This window comes from Schistocerca americana, chromosome 3 (genome assembly GCF_021461395.2).
Source record: "Schistocerca americana isolate TAMUIC-IGC-003095 chromosome 3, iqSchAmer2.1, whole genome shotgun sequence".
In the NCBI taxonomy this organism is placed as follows: domain Eukaryota; kingdom Metazoa; phylum Arthropoda; class Insecta; order Orthoptera; family Acrididae; genus Schistocerca; species Schistocerca americana.
Window position 1 is genome coordinate 123,698,905 of NC_060121.1, and position 18,503 is coordinate 123,717,407.

The following is an 18,503-nucleotide window of genomic DNA, read 5'->3' on the forward strand; positions in this document are numbered from 1 at the left end:
TATCGATTTATAAGCCTTTATCTATATTTTTGCCAACAAGGAGACTTTTTTAAGGATAAAAACGTACTGAAAATGACGTACTGTTTCTTCATTTCCTGTCGCAAACGTAAATTCGAAAACTTGTTTATCATATACTTCATCTTTACCTTTTTAATGGATTTTATTTTGTGCATTAAAAATGACATTTTCCCAACAAACAATGTAACAAATGGCACGTTTCACTTCCAGGGACGGCCATTATTATGCAGTATCACATTGAAGAACTATGTGGGAATGCTTGTAATAGGGTTGCTTCAAATGAGAAAGCTACTAGTGCTTTCAAAAGTTTTGGTATATGGCAATAAAACGAAGATTTTTTAATGGAAGCGATTTTGTTCCTACTAATATCATGAAACATTCTGCACTAAAAATGTCTATTGTAACCAGTGAAGAAAATGAAGATAGTCAACTGTCTTTTTCTCCACCAACAATTCTCTCTACACTAAACCAGAAACCAGGACCCTCTAAAGGCATACCTCCCACCATACCAAACTAGGACCTTCCCACCTACCCCCAAGGGACATTCAGCCGTCTCCAAATCTACAGACAACTGGAGAGAAGAGGAAACACAAAAGAGCACTGTCTCAAATATTAATAAGTTCGCCTTTTAAGAAATCTCTGGTAGAGGAAAAGTCATTCAAAAAGAAGGATTGCAAAAGGTAGATCCAGAAGAAGAACCAACTAATGACAACAGCAGAGAAGACTCTAATGGAGAGAAGTACACAGGTCCTTCAGCAGCAGACGAGTTAATGCATGACCAGTGGCATGAACATTGTACTGATTACAGGGCTAAGTTACACATTTTTACATTAGTTGAAGTGCCTAAAAAGCTGTGTTCATTTCAGTAATATGATCATTCCATCGAAAAAGTGTTTGTAATTTGGACAGTGAGATTTATTTAAGTAAGAAAACATTTGCAAATGTGCACTCTTGTATATCATGGTTGTGTAATCTTATATCATAGGTCGTCCAAGAATAGGCATTTGCAGCGCTTTGCACTTATAAATCATTCATATGCTATTTATGCATATACATTAATGTTAATTTTGAAAATTGTGCATTAGATAACAGCTGATAGTCTGTATTAGTTTCATATAAATATCTCTTAAGACTATGGCACAACAAAATAAAATTTAAAAAGTGCATATTAAGAGCACAAACTAAGTTGATACTCGGTGCAGTGGCTGATGGCAGTGACTGTAAATGGAAATGCTTTCACAGTTGCTCCCATCTGCCATCACACTCAATGTCAACTTAGTTTGCATGAGTAGTACTCTTGCCAACCTTTCCCTTATGTTCATGTTTGTATGCATTTGTTTTGTGAACGTATTCCTGTGTATGTCTACACATAGATGTACATCTATATACATAACATCTATGTATGCATATGGATACATTTGTATGTGCATGTGTATATTTGTATGTAATGCAAGTTGCCATGACCACAACAATACACAAATAGTATACTTTTTGGCCACAGGGACACAAGAGTGACGGTCTGCAGCCAGTTTTCATTTGAAGGAGCACATACTATATTTCGTCATGGTGGAGGTGAAATAAACAAGAATACATCTACTTTGTTAGCAATGGATGAAATTTGTTTGTTTTTCGTCTGAAATGTGGACTATAGTATGGAAGTTGTCATCTAAAGGAGTACAGCTACAATTGTATTCACTGCACCACTTAATTTTCATCTTACACCCTCCAAGGTCTCACAAAGCACAGCATCCTTAGAGGCAATCTGATCCTATAAGTCAGTCTTTTCGCTCTTTCAGTGCCACTTTACAACAGCAGTATCATACACTCGACTTGTGTGCTAAGCTGGGACTAGTCTTACCCCGCTGCACACTTCAGCAAGGAAGGAGTCGAGGAACAGAAAGTGGCTGCAGTGCCTCCATCTTCAGATCCGTCATACTCGCGAGACTGCAGTGAGAGCGGAGGAAGCCGGTATAACACTGAATTAACAGCGCCACCTTTGTTTCTAATGAATGCAACCCTCAACGCTATACTAGTACTCTCTGTGTTTCTGATTTCTGGCACCAGTGTCACTTTAGACATAATGTCTAAGGAACTGGTTCAAATGCAGAGTAAAGTTAACAAACCGTAAGGTGAATACTTCGGAAACAATAAAACGATTCATACCAAAATATTTTTATTATTGTTTTGAGTGAACAGCAGACAAGCCAACTTTTTAATTTGCACACACGGTTTGGGTAGGAGTAGGGCGGCGCGTCACTTCTGGTGCGTCTTGTCCCAGGTGTCCTTGGCCTTGTAGCCGGTGACATAGCCCGAGGTGTCGGCGATGTCCTCGCGGCCCTCGATGCCTCGGCCGCGGCCGCTCTCGTCGAAGCGCTGCTTGTGGCTGCCCGTGTACTTGGACGTGTCCGTCAGCCGCTCCGTCGCCGCCGCCGCCACGCCTGTCTTCAGCGCTTGCTGCAACACACACATCCTGCACGCTAACAGTTTCTTTTTCCCTTTATTGTACTTTCACTGAGCTGGTAGAAATGCAAGCTGCTGCTACCCATGCTTAGGCAATTACGAGGGGCATTCAATAAGCAAGCCGGCCGGTGTGGCCGAGCGGTTCTAGGCGCTACAGTCTGGAACCGCGCGACCGCTACGGTCGCAGGTTCGAATCCTGCCTCGGGCATGGATGTGTGTGATGTCCTTAGGTTAGTTAGGTTTAAGTAGTTCTAAGTTCTAGGGGGCTGATGACCTCAGCAGTTAAGTCCCATAGTGCTCAGAGCCATTTGAACCATTTTTTCAATAAGTAATGCAACACCTTTTTTCTGATAGCACGTTGGTTTTATTCTGGATTCCAATACACCATATTACTCCCCACTCTTTTCGCTACAAAACCCTATTTTTCAACATAATCTCCATTCAATACCACGGCCTTACCCCATCTTACAGGGAGAGACTGTGTGCCTGTATGGTACCTCTCTACTAGATGACGTCGGAGATATCGTACTAAACTCCCCATCATCCACCTACAGCCTCTCGCAGAGTACATCTTTCACTGGGCCAAACAGATGGATGTCGGAAGGTGCGAGATTCAGGCTGCAGGGCGGATGAAGAACAACAGTCCAGTGAAGTTTTCTGAGCTCGTCTGGGGTCTGTAGAGTGGTAATAGGCCTTGCCTTGTCACAGAGAAGGAGAGTTTGTTTGCGTTTTTGTGGCAATGAATACGCTCGATACACTACAGAGTCGATCGTTGCACCATGAGGGAGGACGTCAAACAGAATAGCTCCTTCAGTGTCCTAGAAGACCGTCGCAATGACTTTAACAACAGAGGATATGGCTTTGAATTTTTTTCTTCAGAAGAGAGATCGTGTGGCGCCACTCCACGGATTGCAGTTTTGTTTCTGGTTCGAAGTGATTAAGCCATGTTTCATCGCCTATGACAATGTTCGACAAAAATTTGCCACGATCAGCCTCGTAACACCGAAGTAATTTGGTACAGATGTTCCTTCATTGCTTTTTATGGTGTTCTATTAGACGGCGAGGAACCCAAGGGGTTGACACATTTGACTACCCCAACTGGTGGACGAGTGTGTCAGCACTACCCACAGTGACAGCGAGGAATCTGACTGATCCATCGATCACCTCCAGTGACATGCTTCTATTCACTGCAAGGTCTCCGTAGACATTTTTAGGAGCCTATGAATATCTGTGAGGCTCTGATTTTCCACCAAACGAAACTCAGTGATAGCACTGTGCTTGGAACACAGCTCGGTTGCAGACGCCACTTTAAATGCTACGTATAGTACCGCCACCAACTGTAACTTCATGAAACTATAGGAGCTGAAACAGGAATATTGGACGATGTTCCACAACAGATTCTGCATTTTTTTCAGCAGAAAAAAATTTATTGCATTACTTATTGATAGTCCCTCATATACACTCCTGGAAATTGAAATAAGAACACCGTGAATTCATTGTCCCAGGAAGGGGAAACTTTATTGACACATTCCTGGGGTCAGATACATCACATGATCACACTGACAGAACCACAGGCACATAGACACAGGCAACAGAGCATGCACAATGTCGGCACTAGTACAGTGTATATCCACCTTTCGCAGCAATGCAGGCTGCTATTCTCCCATGGAGACGATCGTAGAGATGCTGGATGTAGTCCTGTGGAACGGCTTGCCATGCCATTTCCACCTGGCGCCTCAGCTGGACCAGCGTTCGTGCTGGACGTGCAGACCGCGTGAGACGACGCTTCATCCAGTCCCAAACATGCTCAATGGGGGACAGATCCGGAGATCTTGCTGGCCAGGGTAGTTGACTTACACCATCTAGAGCACGTTGGGTGGCACGGGATACATGCGGACGTGCATTGTCCTGTTGGAACAGCAAGCTCCCTTGCCGGTCTAGGAATGGTAGAACGATGGGTTCGATGACGGTTTGGATGTACCGTGCACTATTCAGTGTCCCCTCGACGATCACCAGTGGTGTACGGCCAGTGTAGGAGATCGCTCCCCACACCATGATGCCGGGTGTTGGCCCTGTGTGCCTCGGTCGTGTGCAGTCCTGATTGTGGCGCTCACCTGCACGGCGCCAAACACGCATACGACCATCATTGGCACCAAGGCAGAAGCGACTCTCATCGCTGAAGACGACACATCTCCATTCGTCCCTCCATTCACGCCTGTCGCGACACCACTGGAGGCGGGCTGCACGATGTTGGGGCGTGAGCGGAAGACGGCCTAACGGTGTGCGGGACCGTAGCCCAGCTTCATGGAGACGGTTGCGAATGGTCCTCGCCGATACCCCAGGAGCAACAGTGTCCCTAATTTGCTGGGAAGTGGCGGTGCGGTCCCCTACGGCACTGTGTAGGATCCTACGGTCTTGGCGTGCATCCGTGCGTCGCTGCGGTCCGGTCCCAGGTCGACGGGCACGTGCACCTTCCGCCGACCACTGGCGACAACATCGATGTACTGTGCAGACCTCACGCCCCACGTGTTGAGCAATTCGGCGGTACGTCCACCCGGCCTCCCGCATGCCCACTATACGCCCTCGCTCAAAGTACGTCAACTGCACATACGGTTCACGTCCACGCTGTCGCGGCATGCTACCAGTGTTAAAGACTGCGATGGAGCTCCGTATGCCACGGCAAACTGGCTGACACTGACGGCGGCGGTGCACAAATGCTGCGCAGCTAGCGCCATTCGACGGCCAACACCGCGGTTCCTGGTGTGTCCGCTGTGCCGTGCGTGTGATCATTGCTTGTACAGCCCTCTCGCAGTGTCCGGAGCAAGTATGGTGGGTCTGACACACCGGTGTCAATGTGTTCTTTTTTCCATTTCCAGGAGTGTATTAGTACAGTTATACCCGCTGGCGATTAAAATTACAACATAAGTAAGGAGAGCGAATATCGAAATTTCATTTATCGTGCTTATACAGTAATACAGTACAGTATACTCCTTTCAGCCTAAGAGTTGCGCAGAGAAACTACCTTAATATTTTCGCTTTGTGCCTACTGAAATGCTCCTTTCTCACTGTATCCATAGTGACATGATCGATCCGTGCAGTTGTCTTGCGGCAAAGCAGGAACTATGAGCTATAAGCAGATGTCGCCCTACTTCAAACAAATAAAACTCAAGATAAAATTCACTGGTTTTTTGTAGTAATCGTGCTTTTGTAATGAAGGAAAGACTTTTTCTATTTTATATGATCAGCAGTATTGACAGTTTCTAAATGTTAGATAATATTAAGTATACAAAAAGTTTTACTAAGGAACGCTTACATTTATGTCAGTGGTTTCAATCGAACCGACTGTGCCACCTCCTTTAGTGTGCTGATGACGCCGCTTTCCTCGCCCTCTGCCCTATACTCCCATAACGACCTCTCCAAATCCACTTCAATCAGTTTACCTCCTGATGTCACCAATGGCTCCCTAAAATCAACACCTCCAAAACGCAGCCAATAATTGTATGACGAACCACCCGCACCTTCTGCCTCCATGTACAACCGTCCTATCCAGTTAACTAACACACTAAAATATCTTGTACAACCCTCAAACGGCAACTAACCTGGAAACCCAACCTAATAGCCATCCAACAGAAAGCCCACAGTAGACTAAACCTACTAACAGGCTGAACTTGCAGATTGTACACCACTCCACAGTTTTCCACATCTGCAAAATCCTGATCCGACTCAACCTCTGCTAATGCAGATCTTGCATGGATATCTACCTCACCAAAGTTCTACAAGTTCCTTCAGAGCCTCAAATGGCTCTGAGCACTATGGGACTTAACATCTATGGTCATCAGTCCCCTAGAACTTAGAACTACTTAAACCTAACTAACCTAAGGACATCACACAACACCCAGTCATCATGAGGCAGAGAAAATCCCTGACCCTGCCGGGAATCGAACCTGGGAACCCAGGCCGCCAGAGCCTCAAGCCCTATCCACTCTGCCTCGCTTTCTGCATCCGTTTACCATCCCCCACATGTACCTTGTACCATCTAAAAAATTTCCAGCCCTCCTCACTCACATTGAACACTTCGGGCACAACTCCTATACTATCTGTAAACTAGATTCCAATAATTCACAGCCTTGCCTCTCATGACCAACCTCGGTATGCTGCCATGCCTTCACACACACATCCCTTCGTCCCTACATCTACATACACTCCGCATCCTATCACAATGCAACACCAACTCCCTCTCCAACACAAGGAGATCCACCTCGATATTTATCCTGCCTACCAACTTTAACCATTCCCCACCTATCTGACATCACAACAGGGCTTCCCTCTCCTTTCTCCTCTCCACCTACCCTTGTCCCTTTCTTCTTGTACCAACTACCATTCCCACGCAACAAGACTCCTCCTTACCCACCATCCTTCCCACCATCTGTGTTCCCACTATCTGCTTCACCTTCTACCTACCATCTGCATAGTTTCCCTACTTGACACATCTCCAGCTCTTTACCTGCACCCTGCAATCTCTATGGATCATATTCTCTCCTCTTACAACACAACTCACCCAGTGCAAGTCCTTCAGTTATTAAGTGAAAGTGCAGTGCTCCAGTGCTTTTTTCACAAAAGAATAACATCTCATGACAATTGTGTTTTTTAAATCTCTGTACAATGTCCTGTCCGATTGATTAACCGAGCGAGATGGCGCAGTGGTTAGACACTGGACTCGCATTCGGGAGGACGACGGTTCAATCCCGCGTCCGGCCATCCTGATTTAGGTTTTCCGTGATTTCCCTAAATTGCTCCAGGCAAATGCCGGGATGGTTCCTTTCAAAGGGCACGGCCGACTTCCTTCCCCGTCCTTCCCTAATCCGATGAGACCGATGACCTCGCTGTCTGGTCTCCTTCCACAAACCAACCAACCAACCAACCAACCGATTGATTGACTAACTGACTCATCTTTGCCAAGCCCAAACCGCTAAGTATAGAAACTTGAAATTTCGAGATGATGTGGATCTTATACTGTAGGCGCCGTTTAAGAAGGGATTTTACGAAATTCCAACCCTAAGGGGATGAAATAGGGGATGAAGGGCTTTTTGCAAAATATTGCTATTAAGACTACTTTCAAGCTAGATCTACGAAAATGTGCATTGGGTTTCTCAGGCAGAAATAAAAGAAAACATGTGTCAGCATTTTTATTCCAATGTGGGTGAAATAGTGGATGAAAGTTTTTTTTAAGTATGTCATTATTATAGAACTACTAAAGTACTTTTACAGCTACATATATGAACACTGGTATTTGATTTCTCGGTTACAAATAAAAATAAGTTTTTTAGTGTTTTTGGAAATTGAACCCTTAAGGGGGTGAAATAGAGGATGAGATTTTTTATGAAAATATTTTGTTATGAAAGCATTTTTAAAGCTAAATCTATGAAAATTTAAATTTGGCTTCTCAGTTAGAAATAAAAAAATTATTTCATTGTTTTCTGAAATTCAACCCCTATGGGGGTGAAATGGGAGATGAAAGTTTTTATGGAAATATTTTACTGTGCAAGCATTTTTAAGCTAAATCTACGAAATTTTGTATTTCTAACGGGGTAAAATAGGGGGTGAACCGTTTTATGAAAATATTTCTAAAGCTAGATCTTAGAAAATTAGTGTTTGGTTTCTCGGTTCGCAATGAAAGAATACACATTTCACTGTTTTTGGAAATTCAACCCCTAAGGGGGTCAAATAGGGTCAGACTGATGCACTTACTCATCACTGCCCACCCAAAGCCGCTGAAGATAGAAACTTGAAGTTACGAAAGGGAGTGGATCTTATACTGTACGATCGCTTCAGAAGGAATTGTCCGAAATTCCACTCCTAAGGGGGTGAAAGTATGTCGGTATTAAGGGAATTTTAAAGTTAGTGCTTTGAAAACTGGTGTTTGGTTTCTCAGTCAGAAAATAAAAAATACATGTTTCAGGATTTATGGAAATACAACCACTAAGAGGGTAAAATAGTGGGTGAGAGATTTTTGAAAATAAATAATTACTATAGGCTACTAAAGGATTTTTAATGTTTACATCTACGACTAACTTCACAGTTAGAAATAAAAAAAATACTTGTTTCAGTGTTTCTGGGAATTCAACCCCTAAGGGATCGCAATAGGGGATGAAATTATTTGATTAGATTAAAAAAAATTTTAAAGCTAAATTTGGTTAGATATACAGAAATATTTGTTAGTGGATGAAAGTTGCTACGGAAATATCTTCACAAGCACGCAAAAGGCATGATTACCAAAAACTTTAGACTCCAGCTACCAGAATCGCTTTTTGCTCAGAAGTAAATTCGGAAAAGATCATGCTTATATGGCCTTAATTAGCGCGAAAAGCTTAGAAGGTGTTGCAATTTGTGAAAAACATAGAAGTTCGATTGAATACAAACAAAAATTCTCTGCAGGCCATACAGTCTACATGAGTGAAGCAGCATTCATTTAGCTGGCTATATATATTTTTTGTCCTTTTATCTGTCCATCATTCATCTTTTTAATTTTAAAAGTAAACAGTTCCCAAATTTTTGTATAGTCTTTGTTATATCTTTATGAATACTCTTGGATGAAGAGCGGAGTATTGTATTGCTGACAGCCCACCCCCCTGGCCGCATAGGACTTGAGGGAGGAAATAACATAAAGAAAAAGAAGACGCACCATGTTGCGAATCTTTTTTATTTCTGAGATTAAGTATGTTGTGAATATTTGAAAACATAACACATTACTGAATAACTTTATAAATCGGTGAAATTATTGTGAAATACTCATAGATATATGTCATTTTAAAATTATTGTGATATTTACTCGATGAAGTCAGTAAATGAAAAGGATAGATGGAAGCATAACTACTGTACAATCAACTGCCCAAAAATTGTCAAGGACTACAATAAAAATATGGAATTCGTTGGCTAAGCAGTAATACTGGGTGATCAAAAAGTCAGTATAAATTTGAAAACTTAATAAACCACGGAATAATGTAGATAGAGAGGTTAAAAATTGATACACATGCTTGGAATGACATGGTGTTTTATTAGAACCAAAAGAAAAAAAAAACGAAGTTCACAAAGTGTCGGACAGATGGCGCTGGACAGCAAAACGTCAGTGACTGCGCATGACAATCGTGTATAAAAGGAGCTGTAATGAGAGAGAGAATTCCTCCTCAATGAAACCTTTCTTCAGTCCACCACACCATACACACCTCGCCCTACCTCCTTCACCACTCTGACAATCGCTTCCCGATAGCGCGTGGCGGAGTTGCCATTCGTCACCACCGCCAGATCCCAGTTCAGCTCCAACTTCTCCTTCCCGACCCCACCGAACACCTGATCCTTAGTCTCTTCTTCCCTGGCGTTAACATCATCTGCGCCGCCATCTATGTCTGCCCTAATGCCCCTATTCCTTTTGACTTCCTCTCCCACATTGACCATACCTTCCCCTCCTAAGTGATCGCCGCCGACCTCAACATCCATAATCGTTCTGCCACGCAGTTACGGTGGTGGCATCGGTTCCTCTCCTCCCTCCAAGGCGACCTCGTCCCCATTCCCCAGCACACCCACCCCGAATCCAACTCCACTCCTGATGTCGTCCTCTCCTCCCCTAACCTCCTTGGCCGCATAACAGTGGATGTCCTGGACCCCGTTGGTAGTGACCATTTCCCTGTCCCCCTCACAGTTTCAGACGGTCATCGCCCCTGCCCCGACCCCCGTCATGACCCTACCCCGAAGTACGTCCATGATTATTCCCATGCTGACTGGAATGCCTACCGGGATACCCTACCCACCCAGGTTGATGGCCACCCCTTCACCTACCGCCACCCTGATGATATTAACCATGCTGCCTCCTTTCTCCAGCAGACCCTGTCTGTGGCCGTGGAGGCCCACGTCCCTTCTGTCGCCATCCACCTTCACCGTCCTACCTTACACCCACAGGCCGTCCTCCTCGTCCGTGAATCCCGCCGTCTCTGCCGTGCCTTCTACCACACGTGTGACCCGGACACACTACGATGCCACCGGAAACTCCAGAGACACATCCGTAACTTGCTTGCGGCTAAGAAATGCCAGGACTGGCGACAGACATGCACCCGTTTCAATGCTACCCCTCCTATAAACTCGTCCAATTACTAGTCAGCCTTCCACCGCCTTACCAGATCTAAGCCCCCCCCCCCCTACTATCCTCTCCTTCATGATAACTAACCCTTCCATGACAACCTTAGTAAGGCCAATCACTTTGCCTCCTACCTGTCCGATGTTTTTACCTTCCCCGGCGATCTCCAGTTCGATTACTCCCTCTTCCCGGATGTCCGCGATTGAACTGACACCTCTGTCCCTCCCCTCGCACCTGGTTTCCAGTACTTGGACAACATTGCACACACTGAACTCAATGCCCCTATCACTACACAGTATCTCATCGCTACACTCCACACGAAACGCAACACCGCTCCTGGTCACGATCGTGTCACCTATCACCACCTTCGTGAAGCTCCTGCCTCTTTCGTCTCCACCCTGACCAGGCTCTACAATGTAGTCCTGTCCACCAGCTACTACCTCGACCTGTGGAAAACCTCCCGTATCCTGATATTTCTTAAACCCGGTAAACCGCCATCCACTGTCTCCTTCTACTATCCCATCAGCCTTACCTCGGTCTTCAGCAAGGTCCTGGAATCCATCCTCACCCGACGCATCCACCAGCATCTCCACCAGCACTGGCTCCTTCCCGTTACCCTTTGTGGCTTTCTGCCGTCCTTCTCTCGATGACCTTCTCCTTAACCTCACTCATCTCCTCTCCGAACAGCTTAATTCCCGCTGCTCCACTATCTTCCTCTCCCTTGACCTTGAACGAGCCTATGACCGCATGTGGCATTCCGGTCTCCTCTTCAAGCTCCAAACCTTCGCCCTTCCTATTAACTACGTCCGTCTGATCGGCTCCTTTCTTTCCCAACGTCCTTCCTACGTCACCATCCACAACACGGATTCCTACACCTTTTTCCCCTCTGCTGCTGTGCCCCAAGGTTCCGTCCTCTCCCCTCTTCTGTACCTTTTGTATATGGCGGACATGCCGCCGCCTTCACCCCCCATCCACCCTCTCCAGTACGCCGATGATACCGCCTTCCTTGCCCTTACCCCCACCCTGCAGCGCTCCCAACACCTTCTCCAATCCCATCTTGACTGGTTCACCGCTTGGTGCAACCAGTGATTGCTTAAGGTCAATCCTTCCAAAACCCAGGCGATCATTGTAAGCAAAACCACTCCTTCCTTCTGCCTCCTCGATTTCTACATCACCATCTATGGCCGTCCTATCGCCCTCACCCCCACCCTAAAGTACCTTGGTGTCACCCTTGACCATCGTCTCTCCTGGACCCCCCCACCTCCGGACGATCCAAGCCAAGGCACGCTCCCGACTCTGTCTCCTCAAGCTCCTTTCCGGCCGTACTTGGAGTCTGGACCCCTCCACCATCCTCCATACCTATAATTCCCTCATTCGCCCTGTCCTTTGCTACGCCCACCCTGCCTAGATCTCCGCTCCCCCTACCTTTTACAAATCCCTTCAGATCCTAGAACGCCATGCTCTTTGCCTCGCCTATCGCATCTGTCTTCCCTCCCCCACGCGGATCCTGTACAATCTTATTCCCTTCCCCCACCTCCTCCTTTTCCTCGAACGGATACGGATACTCTACACCTCCCGTAAACTCGATCCTCCTCACCCGTTGGTCTCTCCCATCCTCTCCCACCCACGTCTGCTGCCGCACCTTTATTTCCACGTCCCACCTGCTCTCCATCTCCACTCTCCATACCCTCTCCCAAGGTACCTTCAGCCAGCTCCCCCTCCATGATGGTGCCCTCCTCCCCTCCATCTATCCCTCCTACCAACTTTGATCCTCCCTCCCTGTGTTTGTTGCTATGGGCACCCTCTCTCCCTCTTCCCTCACTCCTCCTTTTCTCCCCACTCCTCCCCCGGGCTTCCCCTACCCCCATACCTCCATTCCTCCTCCCATCTCCTCTGCCATTGGCATCTTTGCTCTCCCCTCTCACTCCCCCTTCTTCCCCTCTTGGCAGGTCCCCGGACTCACACACGCTATGTGGACATTCGCGCGCCGGAGATCATCGCCACCAGTTTCTCGTGTGTGTGCCATCGTGTTTGTGTTTAGTGTTCGCCGTCACGCTCCTCCGTTCACCGGTACCGTCGAAGTCGTCAGTGTTTGTGCGTCGTGCCGACAGTTTTTAGTGTGGTTTTCGTCGAGTGTGAACGGCTTCGTATTTTTTTATTCTGTGTCTAATGTTTTTGCCCACCATTCTGTTCAGTCTATGTGTCTTAATATTTTTCATTGTCAATCCTGAGGCTGAAGAGCGGCGTAGGATGCTGCTGCAAGCCCGCCTGGTGTACAGGTGTTTAAAATAACAATAAAGGGAAAAAAAGAGAGAGAATCAGATGTGCCAGCAGTCGCGGCATGTTGACGTTACCTGAAAAGGCGCTTTTAGTGAAGCTGTATTATCAGAATGGGGAATGTGCTAGTTCAGCGTTACGATCTTATCGCCATAGGAAGGGGATTCCAACGGGTAAAGGTCCGTTGACAAATGCAGCTGTGGCGAGAATGATTTCGATGTTCGAAGCCACGGGTTGTTTAGACGATAGACCCCGTAGTGGCCGACCGAGCACAAGGTGTAATGATGCTGAGACAGTTCAGGAAGAAATGGAGACTGTAGCAGTTTCGTCTATGCACGGGGAAGTCAGCGCTCGTGCAGTCGCACGTCGCACCGGCATTCCACACACTACTGTTTGGTTGGCACTGAGGCCTACCCTCCGATGCTATCCGTACAAAATCCATCGGCATCATGAACTGTTACCTGGTGATTTAGTGAAGCGGAGGGCATTTGCGGTGTGGGCGTTTCAAAAGATGGCGGAAAATGACGATTGGTTGAGTAACGTGTTGTGGATCGACGAAGCTCGTTTCACGCTCCGAGGGTCTGTCAACGCCCACAACTGCAGAATTAGGGCTACCGAAAATCCTAAAACTGGAAACTCCATTGCACGACGAGAAAGTCAAGGTATGGGTTGGATTTACCACATCTACCATTATCGGGCCTTTTTTCTTCGAGGAAATGAGTGATTCTGGTTTTGTAACTGCTACCGTGACGGGTGAGGGGTACGCCGATATGTTACAGAATCGCATCATCCCCAGCCTGGCTGATGAACACCTGCTGGAACGTACGATGTTTATGCAGGATGGCGCTCCACCCCATATTGCTAGACGCGTGAAGGATCTCTTGCGCGCGTCGTTTAGTGATGATCGTGTGCTCAGCCGCCAGTTTCGTCATGCTTGGCCTCCCAGGTCCCCAGACCTCAGTCCGCGCGATTATTGGCTTTGGGGTTACTTGCAGTGGCAAGTGTATCGTGATCGACCTACATCTCTAGCGATGCTGAAAGACAACATCCGACGCCAATACCTCGCCATAACTCCGGACATGCTTTACAGTGCTGTTCACAACATTATCCCTCGACTACAGCTATTGTTGAGCATTTCCTGTAAAGAACATCATCTTTGCTTTGTCTTACTTTGTTATGCTAATTATTGCTATTCTGATCAGATGGAGCGCCATGTGTCGGACATTTTGTGAATTTTTGTATTTTTTTTCCTTCTAATAAAACCCCATGTCATTCCAAGCATGTGTGTCAATTTGTACATCTCTATCTACATTATTCCGTGATTTATTCAGTTTTCAAATGTATACTGACTTTTTGATCACCTGGTATTTTGGCAACATATGCCACTGACCGCCAAAGCAAGAAATGGTGACGCAGAATATTCTACCCTCCTTTGAGTAGATGGAACTCAGATAGCCCAAGAAATCACTTGAAGCCCTATCTTTCAAAGGCAGTGCATATGATACTGATAAAACAACACACGTGCCTGGGAAGAGCGCTTCTAAACGTTGTGCCTACTGCAGCAGCAAACAAAATCCTAAACGAATCAGAAGGACGTATTCCATGTGCAAAGTTCGATTTTTATGACGAAGGTGACCGAATGCTTTCAGCTCCATCATAAATAGTGAAGCACTGAAAGGACTTTTTTTTACATGTTTGAAATGGAGGGTCGTCATAAAATTATATATTATGGAATCCGTTTTTGTGATTGTGGTCTCAATTCTGTTTATATTGCAATAATACTTTTGTTTGTCACATGGCTCATGTAATTAAAAATGTTCATTTGTCATTAAGAAAAGGTGACAATTTTTACGTACAGGTCTAATGAAGTTGGTATTGCTACAGTTGTTTCACACTGAAGCAGTCAGTTTGTGCCCTAACGACACATAAAAATAAAAACAAATATTTTACTGCATTTCACCTGATTTAATTATATCGTGGCTCAAAGGGATACTACAAAGAATACGCCGGCCGCGGTGGCCTCGCGGTTCTAGGCGCTCAGTCCAGAACCGCGAGACTGTTACGGTCGCCGGTTCGAATCCTGCCTCGGGCATGTATGTGTGTGATGTCCTTAGGTTAGATAGGTTTAAGTAGTTCTAAGTTCTAGGGGACTGATGACCACAGATGTTAAGTCCCATAGTGCTCAGAGCCATTTGAACCATTTGAACAAAGAATACGTGCTTTTATTTGTAGGTGACATGGGAGCATACAGGATGAGGAATTTAGTACTCAGAGCTGCCACCTCTTGGGGCAATAATGAGTCAGCCCAGCTGGCCATTACTGCGAAGTGTAGAACACATAGCGATTTTAGAGAAACGTAAATACGCAAGAGAAGTTCAAGAAGAAACAATCATAATTTTATCAGATTCACACTCAGCATTATCTAGTAAAGTGTCTTTCATTAAGGTATGATAAGAGAAGAACCGTTACCAGCAACGGTGACGCTACGGATCCACGTTACGCGAATTTCTGTGACAAGAACTTGAGGCCATAGATATTGGAAACATGTGATTCCAGCAGAATGGCGCTATGTGCTACTCAGCTGATGCTAAACTCGAGTTTTTGAGGGAGAAGTTTGGCGACAGGATCACTTGGAGACGTGAATCCGTGAAATGGCGCCACAGGAGTGTGATTTTTTCCTTTGGGGCAACATCAAATCCCGGATCTATGCTGACAAGCTACAAACTTTGGACCGTTTGGAGGAGAACATTCCTCAGGGTATCACTGACATAAAGTCACTGATGTTGGACAGAGTGATTGAGACGTGTTCGTCAGTATGTTCAAAGCCGTAGTGGATATTTGCCCAAAACATAAATACATGTCAAAGCTTCAAAATAAAGCACAAGTTACTTTGATACAATGAGGGTTTTCTTTTTCAAATTTTAAAAAGTATCACTCTTAATTAACAGCATTTATACCCCATCATGAGGGCAGTTCAGGAACTTTCCCTCGTAATTAAGACGACCATCATGTTTTGGGTGAAGGCGCGCAGCGGAATACAGGGAAATGAAAAAGTAGATACTCGGGCCAAGGAAGCTGTGTACGTTGGATCAGTGAAATATAAGAAAGTGCCACCTGACGATCTTCTTCATACCACAGGCACTGTAATTAGGGTCTATGGAACGAAAACCTCCAACAGTCCGACGAAATTAAAGGGAGACACTATGCCAAAGTGGTACCTAATCTCTCATCGCGTCAGTGGTACCAAAGTTGCGGATGCAGTAGAAACCCCATAGTGGCAGTTGCACGACTTCGATTCAGTCATAGGAGATTTGTACAGTGGTACGAAGGGGTGCCATGAAAAATATACCAAAACACATAACTGGAGTGAATGAGGGGGTAGGGGTGTGTTTGAAGGTCACTTCTGTACGTTTTTCTGGAATAACTTTAAAACAGCCGCCTCTAGCTAAAATGTATCCCAGTGAAAAATTAACCTAAATTAAATTTCCTGCAGAAAATGTCCTATTCATTTCTTCTCTAGGACTGATACTGCCGCGTACTAAATAGATAATGAATGCTCTAGCACTCCTGTCAATTGTTGTTCAAAACAGCTGTTTTCGTAACAAAATCGCGAAAGGCTTTTTCTCTCGTCCATGTATGCTTCTTAGGGTGCTGAATCCGAATTTCATGAATGCTGCCTTTTAGGAGGTCGGATTCATGATAAAAAACCCAAAAACCTCAAAATCACCGCACTTTTTCCACTTCATAACTGGGTTCGTACGGCAACCAGTACGTGCGATACGAAAAACCAGCAGTCTTGGTTACGTTGTTAATACTGCAGCCAAGACTTCTTGCTCCTTCATAGCACTTTTTTCATTTTTCCCGTTTTTTTATATCTAAAACTGCGCGTTTTTTTGGAGATGACCATTCGGCACAAAATTAAAGTATATAAATTTTCCTACAAGATTCACTAGCCAGATTTGATTTTCTGACAGACGATATCGGCGCTAGAGTGCGCTGAGAAGCAGCGAGTTTTTTGGCAATTCTGCGAAAACGTCAGAAACGGCCACTTCCTCCTCCAACAACTCGAAAAATATACATGTTATCAGCAAAAGCATCTACACCACGTGAAAGAACATTAAATTTCCCGCAAGAGACGTTTGTAACATTAAATTTTAAATTTTTTCGTAGGGGGGAAGGAGCAAAGTGAAAATTACGAAAAAATCTTCTGCGCCCTACAGTCAGACGAACTCGTCCATCTTTCATCGTCGATATACTTTCGGTGTATTGCGCTTAAAGGAGTTTGTTTTGATTGAATCGATGGGAAAACATGTTTGATGAAACAGTAACAAATTTGCTACATATTGAGAACATGAGACTGAATAGAAATCTGTATGTAGTACATGTGTTATGAAATGAGTGAATGTCGAGCACAGGATTGGGTCGTTACTTCGAGTAGGTTCTCTATGTGAAGAAGAAAGAAGACATTTGGTGACAGAATGTGAATTCAAAAGACAGTTGGCCGCGCGGGGTAGCCGCGTTGTCTCAGTCGCCTTGTCACGATTCGTGCGGCTCCCCCCGTCGGAGTCCTCCATCGGGCATGGCTGTGTGTGTTGTCCATAGCGTAAGTCAGTTTAAGTTAGATTAAGTAGTGTGTAGGCTTAGGGACCAATGACCGCAGCGGTTTGGTCCAATAAGATCTTACCACAAATTTCCAGTTTCCAAAAGACAGTTTAGTTATATCAAATGGTTCAAATGGTTCTAAGCACTTAACATCTGAGGTTATCAGTTCCCTAGACTTACAACTACTTAAAACTAACTAACCTAAGGACATCACACATACCGTTGCCCGAGGCAGGATTCGAACCTGCGCGGTTCAGGACTGAAGCGCCTAGAACCGCCGGCTTAGTTATATCGTGAACTATGTAAGTATGAAGAAATTCCTGTACTGATGCCATCTGCACATTTTATTCACTCGTGTCCGTTTGGCTGTTGGTACTAGAAGGTCCAGGTGAGGGGTCTCGCGTACTGAAAGGTCCAGGCAAAGGGCCAGGGGCAGGAAAATGTCCAGGTTGAAAAGTGAGCTGTTGTTCTTCAACTGAAAAAATTGTAATTGAATGATTAATGCTACGATATATAAAAGTGATTGTCTCCAATTAAGCACGTGTGGGATATGATGGGGAGGGAAGTAGCTCCTGTGAGTCGTCAGCCAGCAACTATTACAAAACGACGTGAACCGGCCGAGCAGGCGTGGCATGACGTGACAGTAGTCGCCATCTGTACTGTTGACCTGATGCCGGAGTCGGCGCGTCCATTGCTGCCGGTGGAGGTTAAACCACGTACTGATACCGGTGTTTCAGCGTGCTTTAATACCTGGTACCTCAGAACTGCTTGTGCTATTTATCTGTAAATGTAATCATTTTATGTACTCCATATGCATTGTTGCAACTGTAGATCTTGAGTGAATTGGAAACCTTTAAAGGGTGTACCAATTTTTTCCGACAGTGTATTTTGCAGCATTACGCATCCTCATCAATCAGTCTTTATCTATCATAACATTAATTATTCAATTTCAGTTTTTTCAACCGAAGAACAACAATTCGTTGCACAGCCTGGATATTCCGTAGTCCCTGAACCTTTA

At 45.3% G+C, this 18,503-nt stretch overlaps 1 protein-coding gene across 1 annotated transcript in view; it reads right to left on the bottom strand.

The window, feature by feature from the left end:
* Window positions 1-2,246: 2,246 nt before the first annotated feature.
* The window catches only part of LOC124607257 (tubulin polymerization-promoting protein homolog), a 126,937-nt gene continuing 110,680 nt past the window's right edge, over window positions 2,247-18,503 (bottom strand). Inside the window, exon 4 of the mRNA XM_047139532.1 lies at window positions 2,247-2,472. Coding sequence (XP_046995488.1) covers window positions 2,272-2,472 — 201 coding nt within the window. The 3' untranslated portion in view covers window positions 2,247-2,271. The remainder of the gene's footprint in view (window positions 2,473-18,503) is intronic.